The 19975-nt window shown below is 47.4% G+C and overlaps 1 protein-coding gene across 2 annotated transcripts in view; it reads left to right on the top strand.

Moving 5' to 3' along the window:
- Window positions 1-19975, top strand: part of INSC (INSC spindle orientation adaptor protein) — a 587592-nt gene that overhangs the window by 371195 nt on the left and 196422 nt on the right. For both annotated transcript variants that reach the window (XM_063946474.1, XM_063946475.1), the window contains exon 7: window positions 7172-7297. In XM_063946474.1, the coding sequence (XP_063802544.1) occupies window positions 7172-7297 (126 nt within the window). The remainder of the gene's footprint in view (window positions 1-7171; window positions 7298-19975) is intronic.

The raw sequence follows: 19975 nt of genomic DNA, 5'->3' as shown, positions 1-19975 counted from the left end.
GGATGCTAATTCCAAAAAAGGCGTGGAGAATCTTCCCTTCACTGGGGATGCCTTGTTTGGGAAGGAACTAAACAAGTGGATTTCTCAAGCAACGGCAGGTATGTCCACCTATTTGCCATCTGCTGTGCCTCTGGCTAGACGTCCTTACCCCGGTCCCTCCCTACAGTCCTTTCATTTGGCCAAGTTTAGAGGCAGGGCCAGGGGTGCTTCAAATGCAGCTAGAGGAAATAGAGGTAAATCTTGCAGACCAGCGGCTGCTGGATCACTGGACCAGACTTCAGGATCTGCCTCCACAAAGCCCTCCACGTGACGGTTGGCCCCAGGAGGGTGCTCGACTGCATTATTTTGGCCAGGTATGGGCGGAGTCCTGCCGGGACCCTTTAGGAGGGATCGCACTCCTTCCTCACAGATTCTTCTGGTCAGGCTTACCAGCTTCACCTGTAGCAAGAGTTACCTTGCAGGACGCTATTCAGGTGATTGTTCCGGTCCCTCCTCTTCTCAGAAGCGAGGGATTTTATTCAAGCCTGCTTGTGGTACCAAAACCAGACAGTTCGGTACGGCCAATCTTGAACCTCAAATCTCTGAACCTGTATCTACGTATGTTCAAGTTCAAGATGGAATCTCTAAAAGTGGTGGTTTTGGGCCTGGAAGAAGGGAAATTCCTGGTATCCTTGGATATCAAGGATGCATATCTGCACATCCCGATAGGGCCCCCTCATCAAGCTTATTCCAGATTCACAATACAGGACTTCTACTTCCATTTCCAGGCCTTGACCTTTGGCCTCTCCACGACTCTGAGGGTGTTCACAAAAGTTATGGCGGAAATGATGCTGCAACTCCGCATGATGAGTGTGAACATAGGGAGTCATTCCGACCTGATCGCAGGCTGCCGTTTTTCACAGCGCAGCGATCAGGTCACTACTGCGCATGCGTATGCATCGCAATGCGCAGATGCGTTGTACAGGTACAAAGCGGATCGTTGCTGTGCGATGGATTTAATGAAGAGTCCATTCGTACAGCCGATCACAAGGAGATTGACAGGAAGAGGGCATTTATGGGTGTCAACTGACCATTTTCTGGGAGTGTTTGGAAAAATGCAGGCGTGTCTAAGCGTTTGCAGGGCCGGTGTCTGACATCATTTCCAGGACAGGACAGGCTGAAGTGATCGCAGTGTCTGAGTAAGTTCTGAGCTACTCAGAAACTGCACAAACTATTTTCATACCACTCAGCTGCACACAGGCGATCTCACCCTTGCACAGCAAATATACACTCCCCAGTGGGCGGCGACTATGCGTTTGCACTGCTGCAAAAAGTAGCTAGCAAGCGATCAACTCAGAATGACCCCCATGGTCCCTTACTTGGACGATCTCCTCATAAAGGCGGTGTCCAGGGAACATCTGTTACAAAGCATCAAATTGACTACACGTCTTCTTACGGACCATGGATGGATCCTATATTTCAGAAAATCACACCTGGAACCATCGCATAGGATGATACTGGACACACAATATTCCTCCCTATGGACAAAGCCTTGACAATTCAGGCTATGGTCCTCTCTGTGCTCAGGCCCCGCAAGATCTCGGTGCACCTTTGCATCCGACTCCTAGGCAAGATGGTGTCCTCCTACGAGGCAATCCAATACGGCAGGTTCCATGCCCGTCCATTCCAGCTGGATCTGCTGGACAAGTGGACAGGGTCTCACCTGCACATGCACCAGAGAATATCCCTGTCACCAAAAGCAAGGATCTCCCTGTTATGGTGGTTGCAAGTCTCTCACCTTGTGGAGGGTCAGAGTTTTGGAACCCAGTCTTGGACTCTGTTGACAACGGATGCGAGCCACCGCGGTTGGGGGCTGTGACCCAAGGGGCTCAGTTCCAGGGGAGGTGGTCGAGTCAGGAGTCTTCTCTCCCGATAAATGTTATGGAACTCAGGGCGATTTACAGTGCCCTTTTACAGGCCTCCTCTCTCCTCCAACATCAAGCCATACAGGTACAGTCGGACAACACCACAGCGGCAGTGTACATAAACCGTCAGGGAGGAACAAAAAGCAGGGCTGCAATGCGAGAGGTGTCAAGGATACTCTTCTGGGTGGAAGCCAACGCAAGGGCCATATCGGCCATATTCATTCCGGGAGTGGACAACTGGGATGCAGACTTCCTCAGCAGGCACGACCTTCATCCGGGGGAATGGGGCCTTCACCCTCAGTTGTTTCAACAGCTGGTTCAATGCTGGGACTGCTCGCTGATAGACATGATGGCTTCTCGCCTCAACAAGAAGCTGTGTCGCTATTGTTCCAGAACAAGGGATCCGCAGTCTGCAGCGGTGGATGCTCTGACGGCGCCGTGGACTTACCAGTTCGTCTATCTGTTCCCTCCAATTCCTTTCATTCCCAGAGTTCTAGAAAGGCTCAAAAAGGAAAACATTCAAGCAATTCTAATTGCCCCGGATTGGCCTCGCCGGGCTTGGTATGCGAACCTCCTGACCATGTCTCCCGAAGAGCCCTGGCCTCTACCGCTTCCCAAGGAACTTATTCAACAAGGGCCGTTCGTCTATCCAGACTTACTGCGGCTACGTTTGATGGTGTGGAAGTTGAGAGGGAGATTCTAGCCAAATAGGGTCTTACGTCCAGGGTTATCTCGACTATGGTACAAGCCCGAAAGGTGGTCATGTCAAAGCATTACCACCGTATCTGGAAGAAATATGTTTCTTGGTGTGAGGGTAGAAAATATTCTACTGTGGAATTTCAACTTGGCCGTTTTCTGCTTTTCTTGCAAGCAGGTGTGGATATGGGCCTACGGCTAGGCTCCATCAAAGTTCAGATTTCGTCTCTATCCATATTCTTCCAGAGACAGCTGGCTGTAATTCCGGAGGTACAGACATTCTTAAAGGGTGTCCCTCGCATTCAACCACCCTTTGTCCCTCCCACAGCTCCGTGGGATCTCACTGTCGTCCTGACCTTTCTCCAATCGGACTGGTTTGAACCTTTACACAGGGTGGACTTGAAATAATGGAAGACTGTCAATTTGGTCAGGCGGTTTTGCAGGGGTGTCAGCACTCTCCCACCCATTCTGGGAGCTTTGGGACTTCCCCTTGGTACTAATACCATCCCAGTATCCCCTAGGACGTTAGAGAAAATAGGAATTTGATACCTACCTGTAATTCTTTTTCTCGTAGTCCGTAGGGGATACTGGGCGCCCGCCTCAGTGCTTCGTGTTACCTGCTTACAAGTTTTTCTTGGTTGGGTCTTCTGTTGCTGTCCCTGTTTCCTGTTCTGGTTAGCATTGCTATCTTTTGTTACTGTTGTGTGTTGGTTTGTTGCCTCACCGCTGTTGTTGCCTATTTTCCTTCTCTCAAAGTATGTCCGTCTCCTCGGGCACAGTTTTCCTAGACTGAGTCTGCAGGAGGGGCATAGAGGGGAGGAGCCAGCACACACTGAAGATTTCTTAAAGTGGCAGGCTCCAATGGACCCGATCTATACCCCATGGTACTAATACCATCCAAGTATCCCCTACGGACTACGAGAAAAGGAATTACCGGTAGGTATCAAATTCCTAATTTTTGTGTGTCACATTTGTGGGGTTTTGGGAGAGACCCTTATGGGCTGCCCCCTTCCCAAGTTTCTGAGTCTCACTCCTTCTGGGGACAGCTGAAGAATCCGTTCTCAAAGGGGAAGCTTTAGACAACCCTAAGGAGAAAGGGGTGACCCCAAGCCTTGCGGTGGAGGGAAGCCCGAAGATCCTAGCCCCCCTAAGGGGACTTTTGGGTCTGGGAGTTGGGGGAACTCAAGGGGTCCCTTATAGCTTTGACTAAAGGAGATTCAAACATTCCCTTGGGGCCTTTTGGCTCCTGGGGGCTGGGGAGAAACAAGGCCAAGCAATCTTTTTGGGAGTGTCCGAAGCCTCCAGGATAGTTATTGCACTGCACTGGGTGAATTAGAGCACACCCATCAGGCTTCAAAAAAATAATTTAAAAAACATGCCTAGTATATAGACGTATGTTACAATATGCCAGGTATATATAGGTATATACAGTAAGGTTACATGAGAGGTATTGCAGGCTATATGACGGCTTATGAAATTATATTGTGGTGCATGAGGCTTTGTGGTAACAAGTAAAGCTATTTTATACCATATGTATTCACTTTACGCTGCAGCATCTCTATAATAAGTGGATATATATTTTGTCGCTGTGCTACATATATCGTATGTGCTGTAATTAGATACATACTACATGGAACATTAATTTTACTTAGTGTCATGCTGATTTATTCACACAGCACACAAAGCCAGTGAATGTAAAAACGCCACTGAGTGCGGAATAAATACCATGACCCGTTTATTACATTGAAGTTGTAATATTATAATGTTATCTTGATGTAAGGCTCATTCCCTTACCGTCATGTGTTGGAGGCTAGGCCAGTAATCCTGACACTACAGCCAATCCCTTCACTATAAACTAGTGACATCACTGAGTCATGACGCACCAATATTTGCTAGTGATTTGATTGGCTGAGCTATTGGTCCCACTCTCATAGTAGCCGTCAGCACTATAGGTAGGTGATGGGTCCGCTTTAAATATAAAACTTGCTTATTACGCTCATGGACTGCATCATACAGTATAAACTCAGTGACCATCTGCAACTACCCAGGCTTACATATCAGACTGAACTCTTTCACAGGCAGCTAATGCCTATTATTACCAACATCTAGCGACTTGCGTAGTAACAACTGTATAATTAGGCATCAGTGTCTCCGTTCTGTGAAGCAGATTCAATTAATACAAATCCCATTTTGACTTTTTCATCAGTTTTAATTAAAATGGTATTTACAAATGCTAAAAGTCAATTGTGTACATAGAGGTATTGCGCCCACATCAGACTTATTATTAAAGTCGTCTGCAGCGGCTGAGGTCGCTTTCCTTATTGGACGCATGTTGTTTACTTGTGTTTAACACTTTATTTTTTACAGTTATTTACTGTACATAGAAGTAGTTATTATTACGCCATTTGAGAAAGAGTGTTTGAGACTTTGGTAGGATCAGTGTGAATATAGTCTACTGTACTATAATAACTATCAGGGCTTTCATGGTAACCAATTAAAAAATCATAACATCCCAGTACTGCGGTACTACGCTGTCTGTCCACATGCTTCCATGCAGTGACTGGCTGTCAGCTCTCTGATTGGCGGATAGTTCCAGCCATCCACCAATCAGCATACTGAGAGTCATTCACTGTCCAGCTGCAGGCTGAGAGGCAGATAGAGAACGCGGTGACCTACAGGGGAGAGTTTCAATGTCTGCATCTGACAAACTACATATATAGGTTAAATAGTGTACCTCTAATAAGAAGCCCCAATATACTGGGACTAGAAACCAGTCTGCATTTTAGAACCAGTTGTGCTCTAGAATAGATATGTTGAAAAGATAATATGACTATAATATTATCACAGGGGAAAGCCAGCTCTAATAATAATAACAGCAGAGGAATGGCCACCCCAGGTTACCAGAGAGAGTGGCGGCTCTGCTGGCCATTAAGATGGAAGGGTTTGTGCACGGATTGGACTTCTCTTGTCAGGCTTACAAGGAATTAGGAGATATTCAGGAGGACGTGGGCGAGTTCTGGGGAAAAGAAGGAGAAAAGCAATAGTGTGACAGAGAGAAAGATATAGAAGTGACAGGGAAGTAATGTGAGAGTCTGATGGAGAAGGGACAGGAGGGGAAGTAAACCGAGAGACTGCTGGAGAAATGACAGACAGGGAAGTAATGGAAGAGTCAGAGAGAAGTGACAGGCAGGGACATTTGTCATCGTTTCTCCATTGTATCTGCCATATGGACAACCAAAAAGTAATTTAACAATACTTAGGGCCGGATTCAATTAACCTTGAAGCTGCAATCAGCTGTGAAGTTGTGCCAATGGCTGTCCGCAGCATGCCTGTAGACTGCACTCTACGCAGATTTCTGTTCAGCCCCTCTTGAGCCTCAAACAGCATCCATAGTAAGTATCGCGCTCGCCGTGAACGCGTTAACCCATAACTCCGGACAGTTATGCCGGAATCTGTGCATACATATGCATTGGCCATGAATTTACCACACAAAGAAAAGGGCTAGCAATTGAATTGCTCTGGTATTAAAACACAAGCCATTTACCTCACACGGTAGGGATCGAGCATAATTGAATCCGACCTCTAGATGCCCATTCATCCAATGCATCAACCTTTGCCAAGTGCACGGTATAACGCGTCATCCTTTATATAAAATGCAAGTCGTGGTATTTGTGCCTATACTTTACAGTTTGTAATGTAACGCTTATGCAAAACTAGAAAGTGTTTATTTGATATTCCATTTTATTGTTAGATATGTGGGGCCGGATGTAACGCAGTGCAAGGCGGCAGAGCTTCGAGATTTCGGCTGAAATTGTATGGGTTTTTTTTAAAGCGGCAATCATTTACAAGAGAAAAAACAGGTTGTTTTTGCTTTGTAAATGATTGCTGCTTAAAAAAAACATACAAGTTCGTCCAGAATCTCGGAACTCCGGCCGCCTCGCACTGCGTTACCTCCGGTCCCTGATCTGCATAAGACACCTACTATCCTGCGATTATAAAACATTGTTACAGTGGTATGACACATGCTCATTGTTTATGGTTTTTGCACATAACTTCCTCTGTTCATTCAATGTAGATAAATATATATATATATATATATATATATATATACGACAACATTCCATTCAGCGGCACTCGGAGACTTGTGCAAAATCGTAAAAAGTGCTTTTAATATGTCATAATAACAATTTGCATTCCAACGTTTCGGGGCATAAACCACCCCTTTATCAAGGTGCTCACCTTGATAAAGGGGTGGTTTATGCCCCGAAACTTTGGAATGCAAATTGGTATTATGACATATTAAAAGCACTTTTTACGATTTTGCACAAGTCTCCGAGTGCCGCTGAATGGAATGTTGTCGTTTATAGAAATGGATCTCCAGAGGGCACCGGAGCAGTTTACCACCTGTTAGGTGAGTGCCGATCCGTGTGAAATAACTATATATATATATATATATATATATATATATATATACACACACACAGTATATATATATATACTGTATATATATATTTTGTAAAAGTGTTCATGCACGTATTGCATATTATTTACTACTATTTACTGTCTTGCAGGAAGGTGCGGTCGTCGCACTGTTCAAAATCTGCCGACAAGATCGTTTTAACTGCCTTTACCTGCCGGCTCTCAGGACCCTGGCGTCCGTGTGCTCAGTGGAAGAGGGGATTCAGCAGCTGGAGAAGGTAGGATCAGCCACGAGCTTCTAGTCCAGCTGGTGGATATGACAGTGACCATGTCAGACTGAAGCCCCGTCTGTCAGGAGCTGTGTAAAGTGACCGACTGCTATATTGCTAACACACTGTGGTTACAGAATCTGTCGTGCCCTCTGGAAATGATGATTCTCAGTGTCTGTCTGGCTGACACCTCTGCTCAGTGTCTATGCTGATATTCCCTGTTTTTGTAGAGATTATAAAAATCATGGTATAAAGTGCTCAGCAGATGTGCGGGACAGGAGCACGCACACCTAGAGCTTCATCTGTACATTGCACCTAACGCCTAGATTTCTGTGTGACGTGTGAATGCAGAATATTGGACAATACAGGCATCCTTTTCTGTACCTATAGGACATTGGGCCTGATTCATTGGCGCACTGAATATCTCTAATATCGCGTGCAGTATCCGGGACTCCAGAGATACCTTCTGCGATCCCTCCTTCTTACATAGGGGGTCATTCCGCGTTGATCGCTAGCTGCTGTTGTTCGCAGCGCAGCGATCAGGCTAAAAATCGCCATTTCTGCGCATGCGTATGCACCGCAATGCGCATGCGTGACGTACTGGTACAAAGTCCTTTGTGGTTTTGCACAGGTTCTAGCGTAGCTTTCAGTCGCACGGCACAACGCAGGAAGATTGACATGAAGTGGGCGTTTCTGGGTGTCAACCGACCGTTTTTAGGGAGTGCTTAGAAAAACGCAGGCGTGTCGGGGAAAACGCAGGCGTGGCTGGGCGAATGCTGGGCGGGTGTGGGACTTCAAAAGCCGTCCCACCATCGTTAGAATCGACGCACACGAAGAGTAACTACAGGGCTGGTCTTGTTTTGCACAAAAAGATTTTGCAGGCGCTCTGCTGCACAGGCGTTCACACTTCTGCAAAGCAAAAATACACTCCCCAGTGGACGGCGGCAACAATACGTTTGCACGGCTGCTAAAAACTGCTAGCGAGCGATCAACTCGGAATGAACCCCATTGGGCGGTGTACATAAAATTTGTGGCCAGCCCCCGAAAATACCCATTTTCAGGGACATAGCCACAAATATTGTATGATAAATGGGCCTCACAGACAGCTGGCTGCTTTCACTTTGTGAGTTTGTGAGGAGTGCAAGTGGTGTTGCAGAAATTCTTTCATTTTTTTGGGACTGTCCCATCCGCGGGCCACAGTGTCCCGCGGGGGGGGCAGTTGGGAGGCTGTGAATAGAGGGAGTCAGAGGGAAAGGGGGCATGCCAGCGTCTCACAGAGCGCTGAGCATGCCCCCTCAGTGACGAAAACTGGGAGTGCCGCGATCGCGAGCCATTCCCCCTTCCCAGAGGCCACACCCCCTTTTCCGGTGGGGCACAGCTATGCAGCGCCAATGTCCCTCCTTGTGCATGATGAAAGTTGGGAGGTATGTCTTTGTAGTTTTTTTTTGTTTGTTTTTTCACTTTCCTGTGTGTGTGGTTTTGTGTGAGTGAGTGAGTGAGTGAGTGTAGTATGATTGCGTGTTTGTGTTTTTGTTTTTTGCTTTAATGTTTTTGTTTATGTATTTTGTATTATGTATGTTTATGTCATGTCTGGTGAGAGACATCATAATCCTCCATATCGCAATTTGATGATATTCCTGACAATCCATTTTTGCCTATGAAATTCAATCCATTTACCTGTTGTTTCAGCAAACATGCCTGTCTGAGGATAGTCATTATTTCGGCAGGTTTGTTGCCAGTTCTATGCAGGTTTTCAAATCCGCCGATTCACAAATCCAGGGTTACTATTCTATTCTATTCTTTCTATTGTCTAAAACAGTGGTTGTCAAACTGTGTGATGTGGCTCCCTGGGGTCCTCGGGACACTCGCAGGGGTGCCTTGGATTGGTGGTCCAGGACCAATTAAAATTATTTATGGTTATAGGCAAAACTAGTGCTTGTGGCTGCCAATTATAAAATATGTGGACAAACAGAAGAAAATCTGTCTCTTATCGCACAATTCAACCTAAGGATGATAAATAAACAATTATTATTTAATATTTCTCTGGCTGGGTCCACAGGATTATCCACAGGATAACATTGGGATATTGTCGAGCGACAGCGAAAATGGCACCAACACGGTCACGAGCTTTCTGGCCTCCCAGGATGCATCGGGGCCTTCACCATATAGTCCCGCCCACTGACTCAGTCAGATCAGTTTTTTGCTTGGTACGACAGGAAGCCGCATAGTCACAGGGCTGCTGTTGTAAAGCAGCCTCAAGCTTTTATTATTTTATTTTATAGACTTACTTTTTTTCTGAGCGACTCTTCCGAACAGCGTCCTAAACGCATACTGGACAGAGTCGCTCCAACAACTCCCCACCGGGTCGCAACAACGCTTACCTTCGGGTATCAGTGCTGTCTCGACGGGCGTCTGTGTCGGATGTTCTAGCAGGTCCAGCAGACGTTACCAGGTTGTGGCCGGAGCATGGGGAGACAGTGAGTATATGGACTTCCTCTTACTAGAGGGGTCAGGACACAGCTACGCTGATTTGGTGGAGACTACAAACAGTGTGTTGATGCGCCGAACATCCCGGTGTGACAGCGCTACGTTCCGTGGATCACAGGGCCAGGACTAGGTGAGGCTGCGATCCTGGGAGTTTAAGTCAATAGGGGGTTTCAGACGCTCTCCTGGCCGTCCCTCCTCCGAGTTCACGGCCAATTCCCGCGGGTCTCTCGTTTCATGAACTGAATGACCTCACTTCCGGCTCAGACGCTACCACGAGGGTACTCGGTCGCAGCTTAGACGCTGCGGTTGTGTACACTGGAGATAAAGCCCGCCAGACCGAGTCGCAGGCCTTAGCGTCTGCATACACGTGGAGATCGCTCAGCGTCCGTGTCCGTCAGTGAGCGTCCGTGTCCGTTATCAGTTATCAAGAGCGGCAGTGTACACCAGTAGCGTCTGAATCCACTCAGCGTCTTACGAGCGTCTTTGCTTGGATATGGAAGTGTGGTGAGTCTCCCTGTATCCCGCTCCCTGGAGGCAGGGTATACAGTACTAAAAATTCCTTCTACTTCTTAGTATGCATTGTTAATTTTTAGTACCTATTGCATATGAGACCTGTATATTACTGTGTTTTCTGCATGCTATGTTGAAAAAAGAACCAGTTAAACAGAAGTACAATTGTCCTACTTATGTATAAGTTGTTATGGAGGTTGTATTCTCATATGACAATGTCTAATGCTTTAACATGTGACTGACTGCTAGTATGTGTGCTGACTTTTCTGTGTAATGTCAGTCCTGTTCTGACCCTCAAATCAGGTGCACTGTGGTCAGATTGATCCACCTCTATATACTGATTATAGGGTGTTTTTCAGTCACAAAATTGTGTAGTCAATATCAGATAAAATGTCTGTGAGCGGCAAAAGTGATGAGGAGAATTTGTCAAGCACTCCTACAGCCCTAACATGCTTATCTTGTAAGTCAGGGGTAATTGATATGAATTAATTGGTCACTTATGAGGGTTTGTGTGCAAACTGTTTCGCTTTTCAGCGAAGTAAAAGACAGGAGTTGTTTCAGCCACCAACAGAGCCACCATGGAATGTGTTTGCGAAAACTCTGTCCTCTATTGTGGACAAGTTGGCTCCAGTAGCACCACCTCAAGGGTTAGGTTACACTATGAACCCATACATGCAGCTCCCTTCTTATGGTTTGGTTCCAGTAGCCTCTACTAGCAACCAAGAGACAGATAAAACTAAGACAGATACGTCTATGTGGCAGACTACACAAGATGATACATCGGATGATGATACAGTAGACTCGACTCCGTATGATGATCAGTCGCAGAGTTTTAGTTCAGATGATGTTGCTGAACTTATTAATGCTGTAAAAGCTGTTCTCTCGTTAGAAGAGCCAGCCAAGACAGTGTTAAAAACTAAAGCACCTGTATTTAAACGAACAAAGGCAGTGAAAGCTGTATTCCCAGCATCAGATGAGCTGACGGAAATGATGGATGAGTCTTGGGCGGCGCCCAGTAAAAAGTATAAGATTCCTAAAAGATGGGATTCTTATTATCCATTTCCAGCTGTGGATTGTTCTAAAAGAGAAGTTCCTCCGAAAGTAGATGCACATGTTCTGCGACTCGTGCATAAATCTGCTTTACCATTGTCGTCTACCTCACTAAATGATGTCACAGACAGAAGCGTAGAGAGCCTTTTGAAAAATATATTTCTCTGACGTCCTAGTGGATGCTGGGAACTCCGTAAGGACCATGGGGAATAGCGGCTCCGCAGGAGACTGGGCACAAAAGTAAAGCTTTAGGACTACCTGGTGTGCACTGGCTCCTCCCCCTATGACCCTCCTCCAAGCCTCAGTTAGATTTTTGTGCCCGGCCGAGAAGGGTGCACTCTAGGGGCTCTCCTGAGCTTCTTAGTGAAAGTTTAGTTTTAGGTTTTTTATTTTCAGTGAGACCTGCTGGCAACAGGCTCACTGCATCGAGGGACTAAGGGGAGAAGAAGCGAACTCACCTGCGTGCAGAGTGGATTGGGCTTCTTAGGCTACTGGACACCATTAGCTCCAGAGGGACCGAACACAGGCCCAGCCTCGGAGCTCGGTCCCAGAGCCGCGCCGCCGGCCCCCTTACAGAGCCAGAAGCAAGAAGAGGTCCGGAAAAATCGGCGGCAGAAGACATCCTGTCTTCACCAAGGTCGCGCACAGCACTGCAGCTGTGCGCCATTGCTCCTCAGCACACTTCACACTTCGGTCACTGAGGGTGCAGGGCGCTAGGGGGGGGGCGCCCTGAGCAGCAATAAAAAAAACACCTTGGCTGGCGAAAATACATCACATATAGCCCCAGGGCTATATGGATGAATTTTAACCCCTGCCAGATTCCACAGAAAAACGGGAGAAAAGGCCGCCGAGAAGGGGGCGGAGCCTATCTCCTTAGCACACTGGCGCCATTTTCTCTCACAGCTCCGTTGGAGGGAAGCTCCCTGGCTCTCCCCTGCAGTTACTACACTACAGAAAGGGGTTAAAAAAGAGAGGGGGGCACTAATTAGGCGCAGTATAACAATACAGCAGCTATAAGGGGGAAAAACACTTATATAAGGTTATCCCTGTATATATATATAGCGCTCTGGTGTGTGCTGGCATACTCTCCCTCTGTCTCCCCAAAGGGCTAGTGGGGTCCTGTCCTCTATCAGAGCATTCCCTGTGTGTGTGCTGTGTGTCGGTACGTTGTGTCGACATGTATGAGGAGGAAAATGAGGTGGAGGCGGAGCAATTGCCTGTAACAGAGATGTCACCCCCTAGGGAGTCGACACCTGAGTGGATGAGCTTATGGAAGGAATATGTGACAGTGTCAGCTCTTTACAAAAGATTGATGACATGAGACAGCCGGCGACTCAGCCTGTGCCTGTCCAGGTGTCTCAAAAGCCATCTGGGGCTCTAAAACGCCCGTTACCGCAGATGGCAGATACAGACGCCGACACGGATACTGACTCCAGTGTCGATGATTAAGAGACGAATGTGACTTCCAGTAGGGCCACACGTTACATGATTGAGGCTATGGAAAATGTTTTTACACATTTCTGATAATACCAGTACCACTAAAAAGGGTATTATGTTGGGTGAGAAAAAACTGCCTGTAGTTTTTCCTGCATCTGAGGAATTAAATGAAGTGTGTGATGATGCGTGGGTTTCCCCCGATAAAAACTGTTAATTCCTAAAAAGTTATTAGCATCATACCCCTTCCCGCCAGAGGATAGGGCACGTTGGGAAACACCCCTTAGGGTGAATAAAGCGCTCACACGCTTGTCTAAACAGGTGGCACTACCGTCCCCGGATACGGCCGCCCTTAAGGAACCTGCTGACAGAAAGCAGTAAAATATCCTAAAATGTATATACACTCACACGGGTGTGATATTGCGACCAGCAATCGCCTCAGCCTGGATGTGCAGTGCTGGGGTGGCTTGGTCGGATTCCCTGACTGACAATATTGATACCCTAGATAGGGACAGTATATTACTAACTATAGAGCATTTAAAAGATGCATTTCTATATATGCGTGATGCACAGAGGGATATTTGCCGACTGGCATCAAGAGTAAGTGCGCTGTCCATTTCTGCCAGAAGAGGGTTATGGACAAGACAGTGGTCAGGTGATGCTGATTCCAAAAGGCATATGGAAGTATCGCCTTATAAAAGGGAGGAGTTATTTGGGGTAGGGCTAACAGACCTGGTGGCCACGGCAACGGCTGGAAAATCCACATTTTTACCCCAGGTAGCTTCTCAACCTAAGAAGACGCCGTATTATCAGGCGCAGTCCTTTCGGCCCCATAAGGGCAAGCGGGCAAAAGGCACCTCATTTCTGCCCCGTGGCAGAGGGAGAGGAAAAAGGCTGCAGCAAACAGCCAATTCCCAGGAACAAAAGCCCTCTCCCGCCTCCGCAAAGTCCTCAGCATGACGCTGGGGCTTTACAAGCGGTCTCAGGCACGGTGGGGGCCCGTCTCAAGAAATTCGAGACGTCTCCCCCTCGCCGTTTCATAAAGTCTGCTTTACCGACGTCTCCCTCAGACAGGGAGACAGTATTGCAAGCCATTCACAGGCTGTATTCCCAGCAGGTGATAATCAAGGTACCCCTCCTGCAACAGGGAAAGGGGTACTATTCCACACTATTTGTGGTACCGAAGCCGGACGGCTCGGTGAGACCAATTTTAAATCTAAAATCCTTGAACACTTACATACAAAGGTTCAAATTCAAGATGGAGTCACTCAGAGCTGTGATTGCAAACCTGGAAGAAGGGGACTATATGGTCTCTCTGGACATCAAAGATGCTTACCTACATGTCCCAATTTACCCTTCTCCAAGGGTACCTCAGGTTTGTGGTACAGAACTGTCACTATCAGTTTCAGACGCTGCCGTTTGGATTGTCCACGGCACCCCGGGTCTTTACCAAGGTAATGGCCGAAATGATGATACTCCTTCGAAAGAAGGGAGTTTTAGTTATCCCTTACTTGGACGATCTCCTGATAAGGGCAAGATCCAGGGAACAGTTGGAAGTCGGGGTAGCACTATCTCAGATAGTGCTGCGGCAGCACGGTTGGATTCTCAATATTCCAAAATCGCAGCTAAACCCGATGACACGCCTTCTGTTCCTAGGGATGATCCTGGACACAGTCCAGAAAAAGGTGTTTTCTCCCGGAGGAGAAAGCCAGGGAGTTATCCGAACTAGTCAGAAACCTCCTAAAACCAGGCCAAGTGTCAGTGCATCAGTGCACAAGGGTCCTGGGAAAAATGGTGGCTTCCTACGAAGCAATTCCATTCAGCAGATTCCACGCAAGAACTTTCCAGTGGGACCTGCTGGACAAATGGTCCGGATCGCATCTTCAGATGCATCAGCGGATAACCCTGTCACCAAAGACAAGGGTGTCTCTCCTGTGGTGGTTGCAGAGTGCTCATCTTCTAGAGGGCCGCAGATTCGGCATTCAGGACTGGGTCCTGGTGACCACGGATGCCAGCCTGCGAGGCTGGGGAGCAGTCACACAGGGAAGAAATTTCCAGGGCTTGTGGTCAAGCCTGGAGACATCACTTCACATAAATATTTTGGAGCTAAGGGCCATTTACAATGCCCTAAGCCAAGCAAGACCTCTGCTTCAAGGTCAGCCGGTGCTGATCCAGTCGGACAACATCACGGCAGTCGCCCACGTAAACAGACAGGGCGGCACAAGAAGCAGGAGGGCAATGGCAGAAGCTGCAAGGATTTTTCGCTGGGCGGAAAATCATGTGATAGCACTGTCAGCAGTGTTCATTCCGGGAGTGGACAACTGGGAAGCAGACTTCCTCAGCAGGCACGACCTCCACCCGGGAGAGTGGGGACTTCACCCAGAAGTCTTCCACATGATTGTAAACTATTGGGAAAAACCAAAGGTGGACATGATGGCGTCCCGCCTAAACAAAAAATTGGACAGGTATTGCGCCAGGTCAAGGGACCCTCAGGCAATAGCTGTGGACGCTCTGGTAACACCGTGGGTGTACCAGTCAGTGTATGTGTTCCCTCCTCTTCCTCTCATACCAAAAGTACTGAGAATTATAAGACGGAGGGGAGTAAGAACTATACTCGTGGCTCCGGATTGGCCAAGAAGGACTTGGTACCCGGAACTTCAAGAGATGCTCACGGAGGACCCGTGGCCTCTACCTCTAAGAAGGGCCCTGCTCCAGCAAGGACCCTATCTATTCCAAGACTTACCGCGGCTGCGTTTGACGGCAGGGCGGTTGAACGCCGGATCCTGAAGGAAAAAGGCATTCCGGATGAAGGCATCCCTACCCTGGTCAAGCCAGGAAGGATGTAACCGCAAAGCATTATCACCGCATTTGGCGAAAATATGTTGCGTGGTGCGGGGCCAGTAAGGCCCCGATGGAGGAATTTCAACTAGGTCGATTCCTGCATTTCCTGTAAACAGGAGTGTCTATGGGCCTAAAATTGGGGTCCATTAAGGTTCAAATTTCGGCCCTGTCAATTTTCTTCCAGAAAGAACTAGCTTCACTACCTGAAATTCAGACGTCTGTAAAAGGGGTACTGCATATACAGCCTCCTTTTGTGCCTCCAGTGGCACCTTGGGATCTCAATGTAGTTTTGGGGTTCCTAAAGTCACATTGGTTTGAACCACTTGAATCTGTGGAGTTAAAATATCTCACATGGAAAGTGGTCATGTTGTTGGCCCTGGCCTCGGCCAGGCACGTGTCAGAATTGGCAGGCTTTATCCTGTAAAAGCCCTTATCTGATCTTCCATTCAGACAGGGCGGAATTGAGGACTCGTCCTCATTTTCTCCCTAAGGTGGTTTCAGTGTTTCATCTGAACCAACCTATTGTGGTACCTGCGGCTACTAGTGACTTGGAGGACTCCAAGTTGTTGGACGTAGTCAGGGCCTTGAAAATATATGTTTCCAGGACGGCTGGAGTCAGGAAATCTGACTCGCTGTTTATCCTGTATGCACCCAACAAGCTGGGTGCTCCTGCTTCTAAGCAGTCTATTGCTCACTGGATCTGTAGTACGATTCAACTTGCGCATTCTGTGGCAGGCCTGCCACAGCCAAAATCTGTAAAAGCCCACTCCACAAGGAAGGGGCCTCATCTTGGGCGGCTGCCCGAGGGGTCTCGGCTTTACAACTTTGCCGAGCAGCTACTTGGTCAGGGGCAAACACGTTTGCTAAATTCTACAAATTTGATACCCTGGCTGAGGAGGACCTGGAGTTCTCTCATTCGGTGCTGCAGAGTCATCCGCACTCTCCCGCCCGTTTGGGAGCTTTGGTATAATCCCCATGGTCCTTACGGAGTTCCCAGCATCCACTAGGACGTCAGAGAAAATAAGAATTTACTTACCGATAATTCTATTTCTCGTAGTCCGTAGTGGATGCTGGGCGCTCATCCCAAGTGCGGATTGTCTGCAATACTTGTACATAGTTATTGTTACAAAAATCGGGTTATTATTGTTGTGAGCCATCTTTTCAGAGGCTCCTCTGTTATCATGCTGTTAACTGGGTTCAGATCACAGGTTGTACGGTGTGATTGGTGTGGCTGGTATGAGTCTTACCCGGGATTCAAAATCCTTCCTTATTGTGTACGATCGTCCGGGCACAGTATCCTAACTGAGGCTTGGAGGAGGGTCATAGGGGGAGGAGCCAGTGCACACCAGGTAGTCCTAAAGCTTTACTGCCCAGTATTTGGAAGAAGCAGCAGTTGATATAGGTACAGTTGCTTCTAAAGCTTCAGCCTTGTCAGTAGTCGCTCGCAGAGCAGTCTGGCTACGTACCTGGAAGGCAGATGCGGAATCCAAGAAGGAATTGGAAGCATTGCCTTTTGGAGGTAATATATTATTTGGAAAACCGTTATCGGATATCCTAGAATCAGAGGCTGAATCGAAAAAGGTCAGATTTCCGGCTACCTATAACCCTAAGTCCAAGGGTTTAAAATTTTTGCTCCTTTCGTTGGCAAAGCAAAGCGAAAGCAAAAGAGGAGCCTAAACAACCCCAGTTTAAATCCAGGGGTAGGAAGCAGTGGGCTAGCAAGAAGCCAGCTTCCAAACCTGAACAGAAACCTTCAGCCTGAAGAGACGGGCCTCCGCCTGGAGGATTCCAAGGTTTTGCACACATTTGGCAGCAGTCAACAGGGCATTGGGTGCAGAAGGTAGTATCTCAGGGGTATGGGTTCCCATTCAGGAGGCAGCCTCCTCAAAGATTTTTTTTTCACCAGCCCGTCTCATATAGAGTCGAAGGCCAATGCCCTGCAAGAAGCAGTCCAAAAATTATTGCAGTCAGGTGTGATTGTCCCAGTACCTCCATCACAAAGGGGACAGGGGTTTTACTCCAATCTATTTCTCATCCAGAAACCAAATGGGTCATATCGACCAATTCTAAATCTGAAAATGTTGAACAGATACATATGGATCCCGAAGTTCCACATGGAGACGCTACGCTCCATAATGCTGGCTATGGAACCGGGAGATTACATGGTATCTCTGGATGTACGGGATGCTTACCTACATGTGCCTATAGCACTGTCACATCAGTGTTACCTCAGGTTTGCCATCCTCCAGGAACATTTCCAGTTCCAGGCTCTGCCCTTCGGGCTAGCCACAGCACCCAGGGTGTTTACCAAGATTATGGTGGTTATGGCAGCTTGTCTGCGCAAACAAGGGATAAGAATATTCCCATACCTGGACGACCTGTTAATCTTAGCACAGTCGCAAGATTTACTATTGAGCCATCTTCAACAGACGATAGTTTGCTTACAGAGACACGGGTGGCTCATAAATTGGGAAAAGTCGTCCCTGAATCCGTCACAGCGGATGGTTCATTTGGGGGCCATATTGTATTCAGACCTACAGAAAGTTCTCTTACCAGAGAAAAAGATAATCAAGGTGCAGGTCATAACTCAGGAAGCGTTGCAAGCCCAGACAATGTCAGTCCATGCAGCAATGAGATTGTTGGGTCTGATGGTATCAACCTTCGACATGGTGGAATATGCGCAATTCCACTCCAGACCGTTGCAGCATCTTATTCTGACCAAATGGAACGGAAATCATCAGACGATAAAAAAGCAGATGATAAAGATTCCAGTAAATGTAAAAAGGTCTCTAGCGTGGTGGCTACAGACAGACCATTTAAACAAGGGGAGACCCTTTTGGATAAAAAAGTGGCAAGTCCTGACAACAGATGCCAGCCTGCAAGGCTGGGGGGCGGTACTCGGAAGCCTATGGTTCCAGGGAAAATGGACCGCAAGGGAAAGTCGCCTGCCAATAAATCTGTTGGAGATAAGGGCCATTTACTTGGCTCTAGTTCAGGCAAAGGACAGTCTACAAGGAAGACCAGTCCAGATTCGCTCAGACAATGCGACGGCAGTAGCATACCTCTATCATCAAGGAGGAACTCACAGCAGGAGTCTGATGGAAGAAGTAACTCCCATTCTACAATGGGCAGAACTCCATCTCCCGGCATTGTCAGCAGTATTTGTCCCGGGTGTACTAAACTGGGAAGCAGATTTTCTCAGTCGGCACACAATTCAGGAAACCGAATGGGCACTACACCCAGAAGTGTTTCAGACACTGGTGAACAGATGGGGTCTACCGGAGATAGACCTTATGGCGTCTCGTCTAAACAACAAAGTTCCGATGTACGGATCAAGAACAAGGGACCCAGAAGCGGTTCTGGTAGACGCACTGTCAGTAGAATGGAGGTTTCAGCTGGCATATCTGTTCCCTCCAATATCTCTGTTACCCAGAGTAGTGAGAAAGATAAAACAGGCAAAAGGAGCAATCATTCTAATAGCTCCAGCTTGGCCAAGAAGGCATTGGTACACAGATCTGTTGAGAATGTCCGTGGAAGCACCGATAATGCTCCCTCAACGTCCAGATCTGTTAATGCAGGGTCCCTGTTGTCACAATCATCTGGATCGCCTGTCTTTGACGGCGTGGCTGTTGAAACCTCTATCTTAGAGGCTAAGGGATTTTCAAAGCAAGTAATCCAAACCATGCTTAGAGCAAGAAAGCATTCTTCGGCCCGTGTGTATCATAGAATATGGCAAGCCTATATTCATTGGTATTCTGGAAAAAATTACAATCCGAGATCTTTTAAAGTAGCTAGGATTTTGGACTTCCTGCAGGCAGGATTGGATAAAGGGTTGAAGGTTGCTTCCTTGAGGGTACAAGTCTCAGCGTTGACTGTATGGTTTCAGCAGAAGATTGCTGACCTACAGGATGTACGTACGTTTTTCCAAGGAGTAGTACATATTCAACCTCCATTTGTTCCTCCTGCAGCTCCCTGGGATTTGAATTTAGTTCTTAAATTTCTCCAGGGTCCTTTGTTTGAACCACTTGAGAGAGCAGATCTTAAGTGGTTAACAGTTAAAGTTCTTTTTTTACTGGCAATGGCGTCAGCCAGAAGAGTGTCAGATTTAGGAGCATTATCATATAAGTCTCCTTTCCTAAGTTTTTTTCCAGACAAAGCAGTTCTCAGAACGAGATCTAGTTATCTTCCAAAGGTGGTGTCAAAGTTTCACCTGAATGAGGAGATTGTAGTTCCAGCCTTTCAGGAACCGGGACTATCTGTGGGAGAAGCGTCGCTGGACGTGGTCCGGGCTTTAAAAATCTACATAGATCGTACTAGTGCCATCAGGAAAACAGATACCCTCTTCATCCTCTACGGATTCCATAG

The sequence above is a fragment of the Pseudophryne corroboree genome, chromosome 11, assembly GCF_028390025.1.
Source record: "Pseudophryne corroboree isolate aPseCor3 chromosome 11, aPseCor3.hap2, whole genome shotgun sequence".
Lineage (NCBI taxonomy): Eukaryota > Metazoa > Chordata > Amphibia > Anura > Myobatrachidae > Pseudophryne > Pseudophryne corroboree.
The sequence above is the reverse complement of the archived record's forward strand: the minus strand, read 5'-3'. Positions and strand labels throughout refer to the sequence as shown.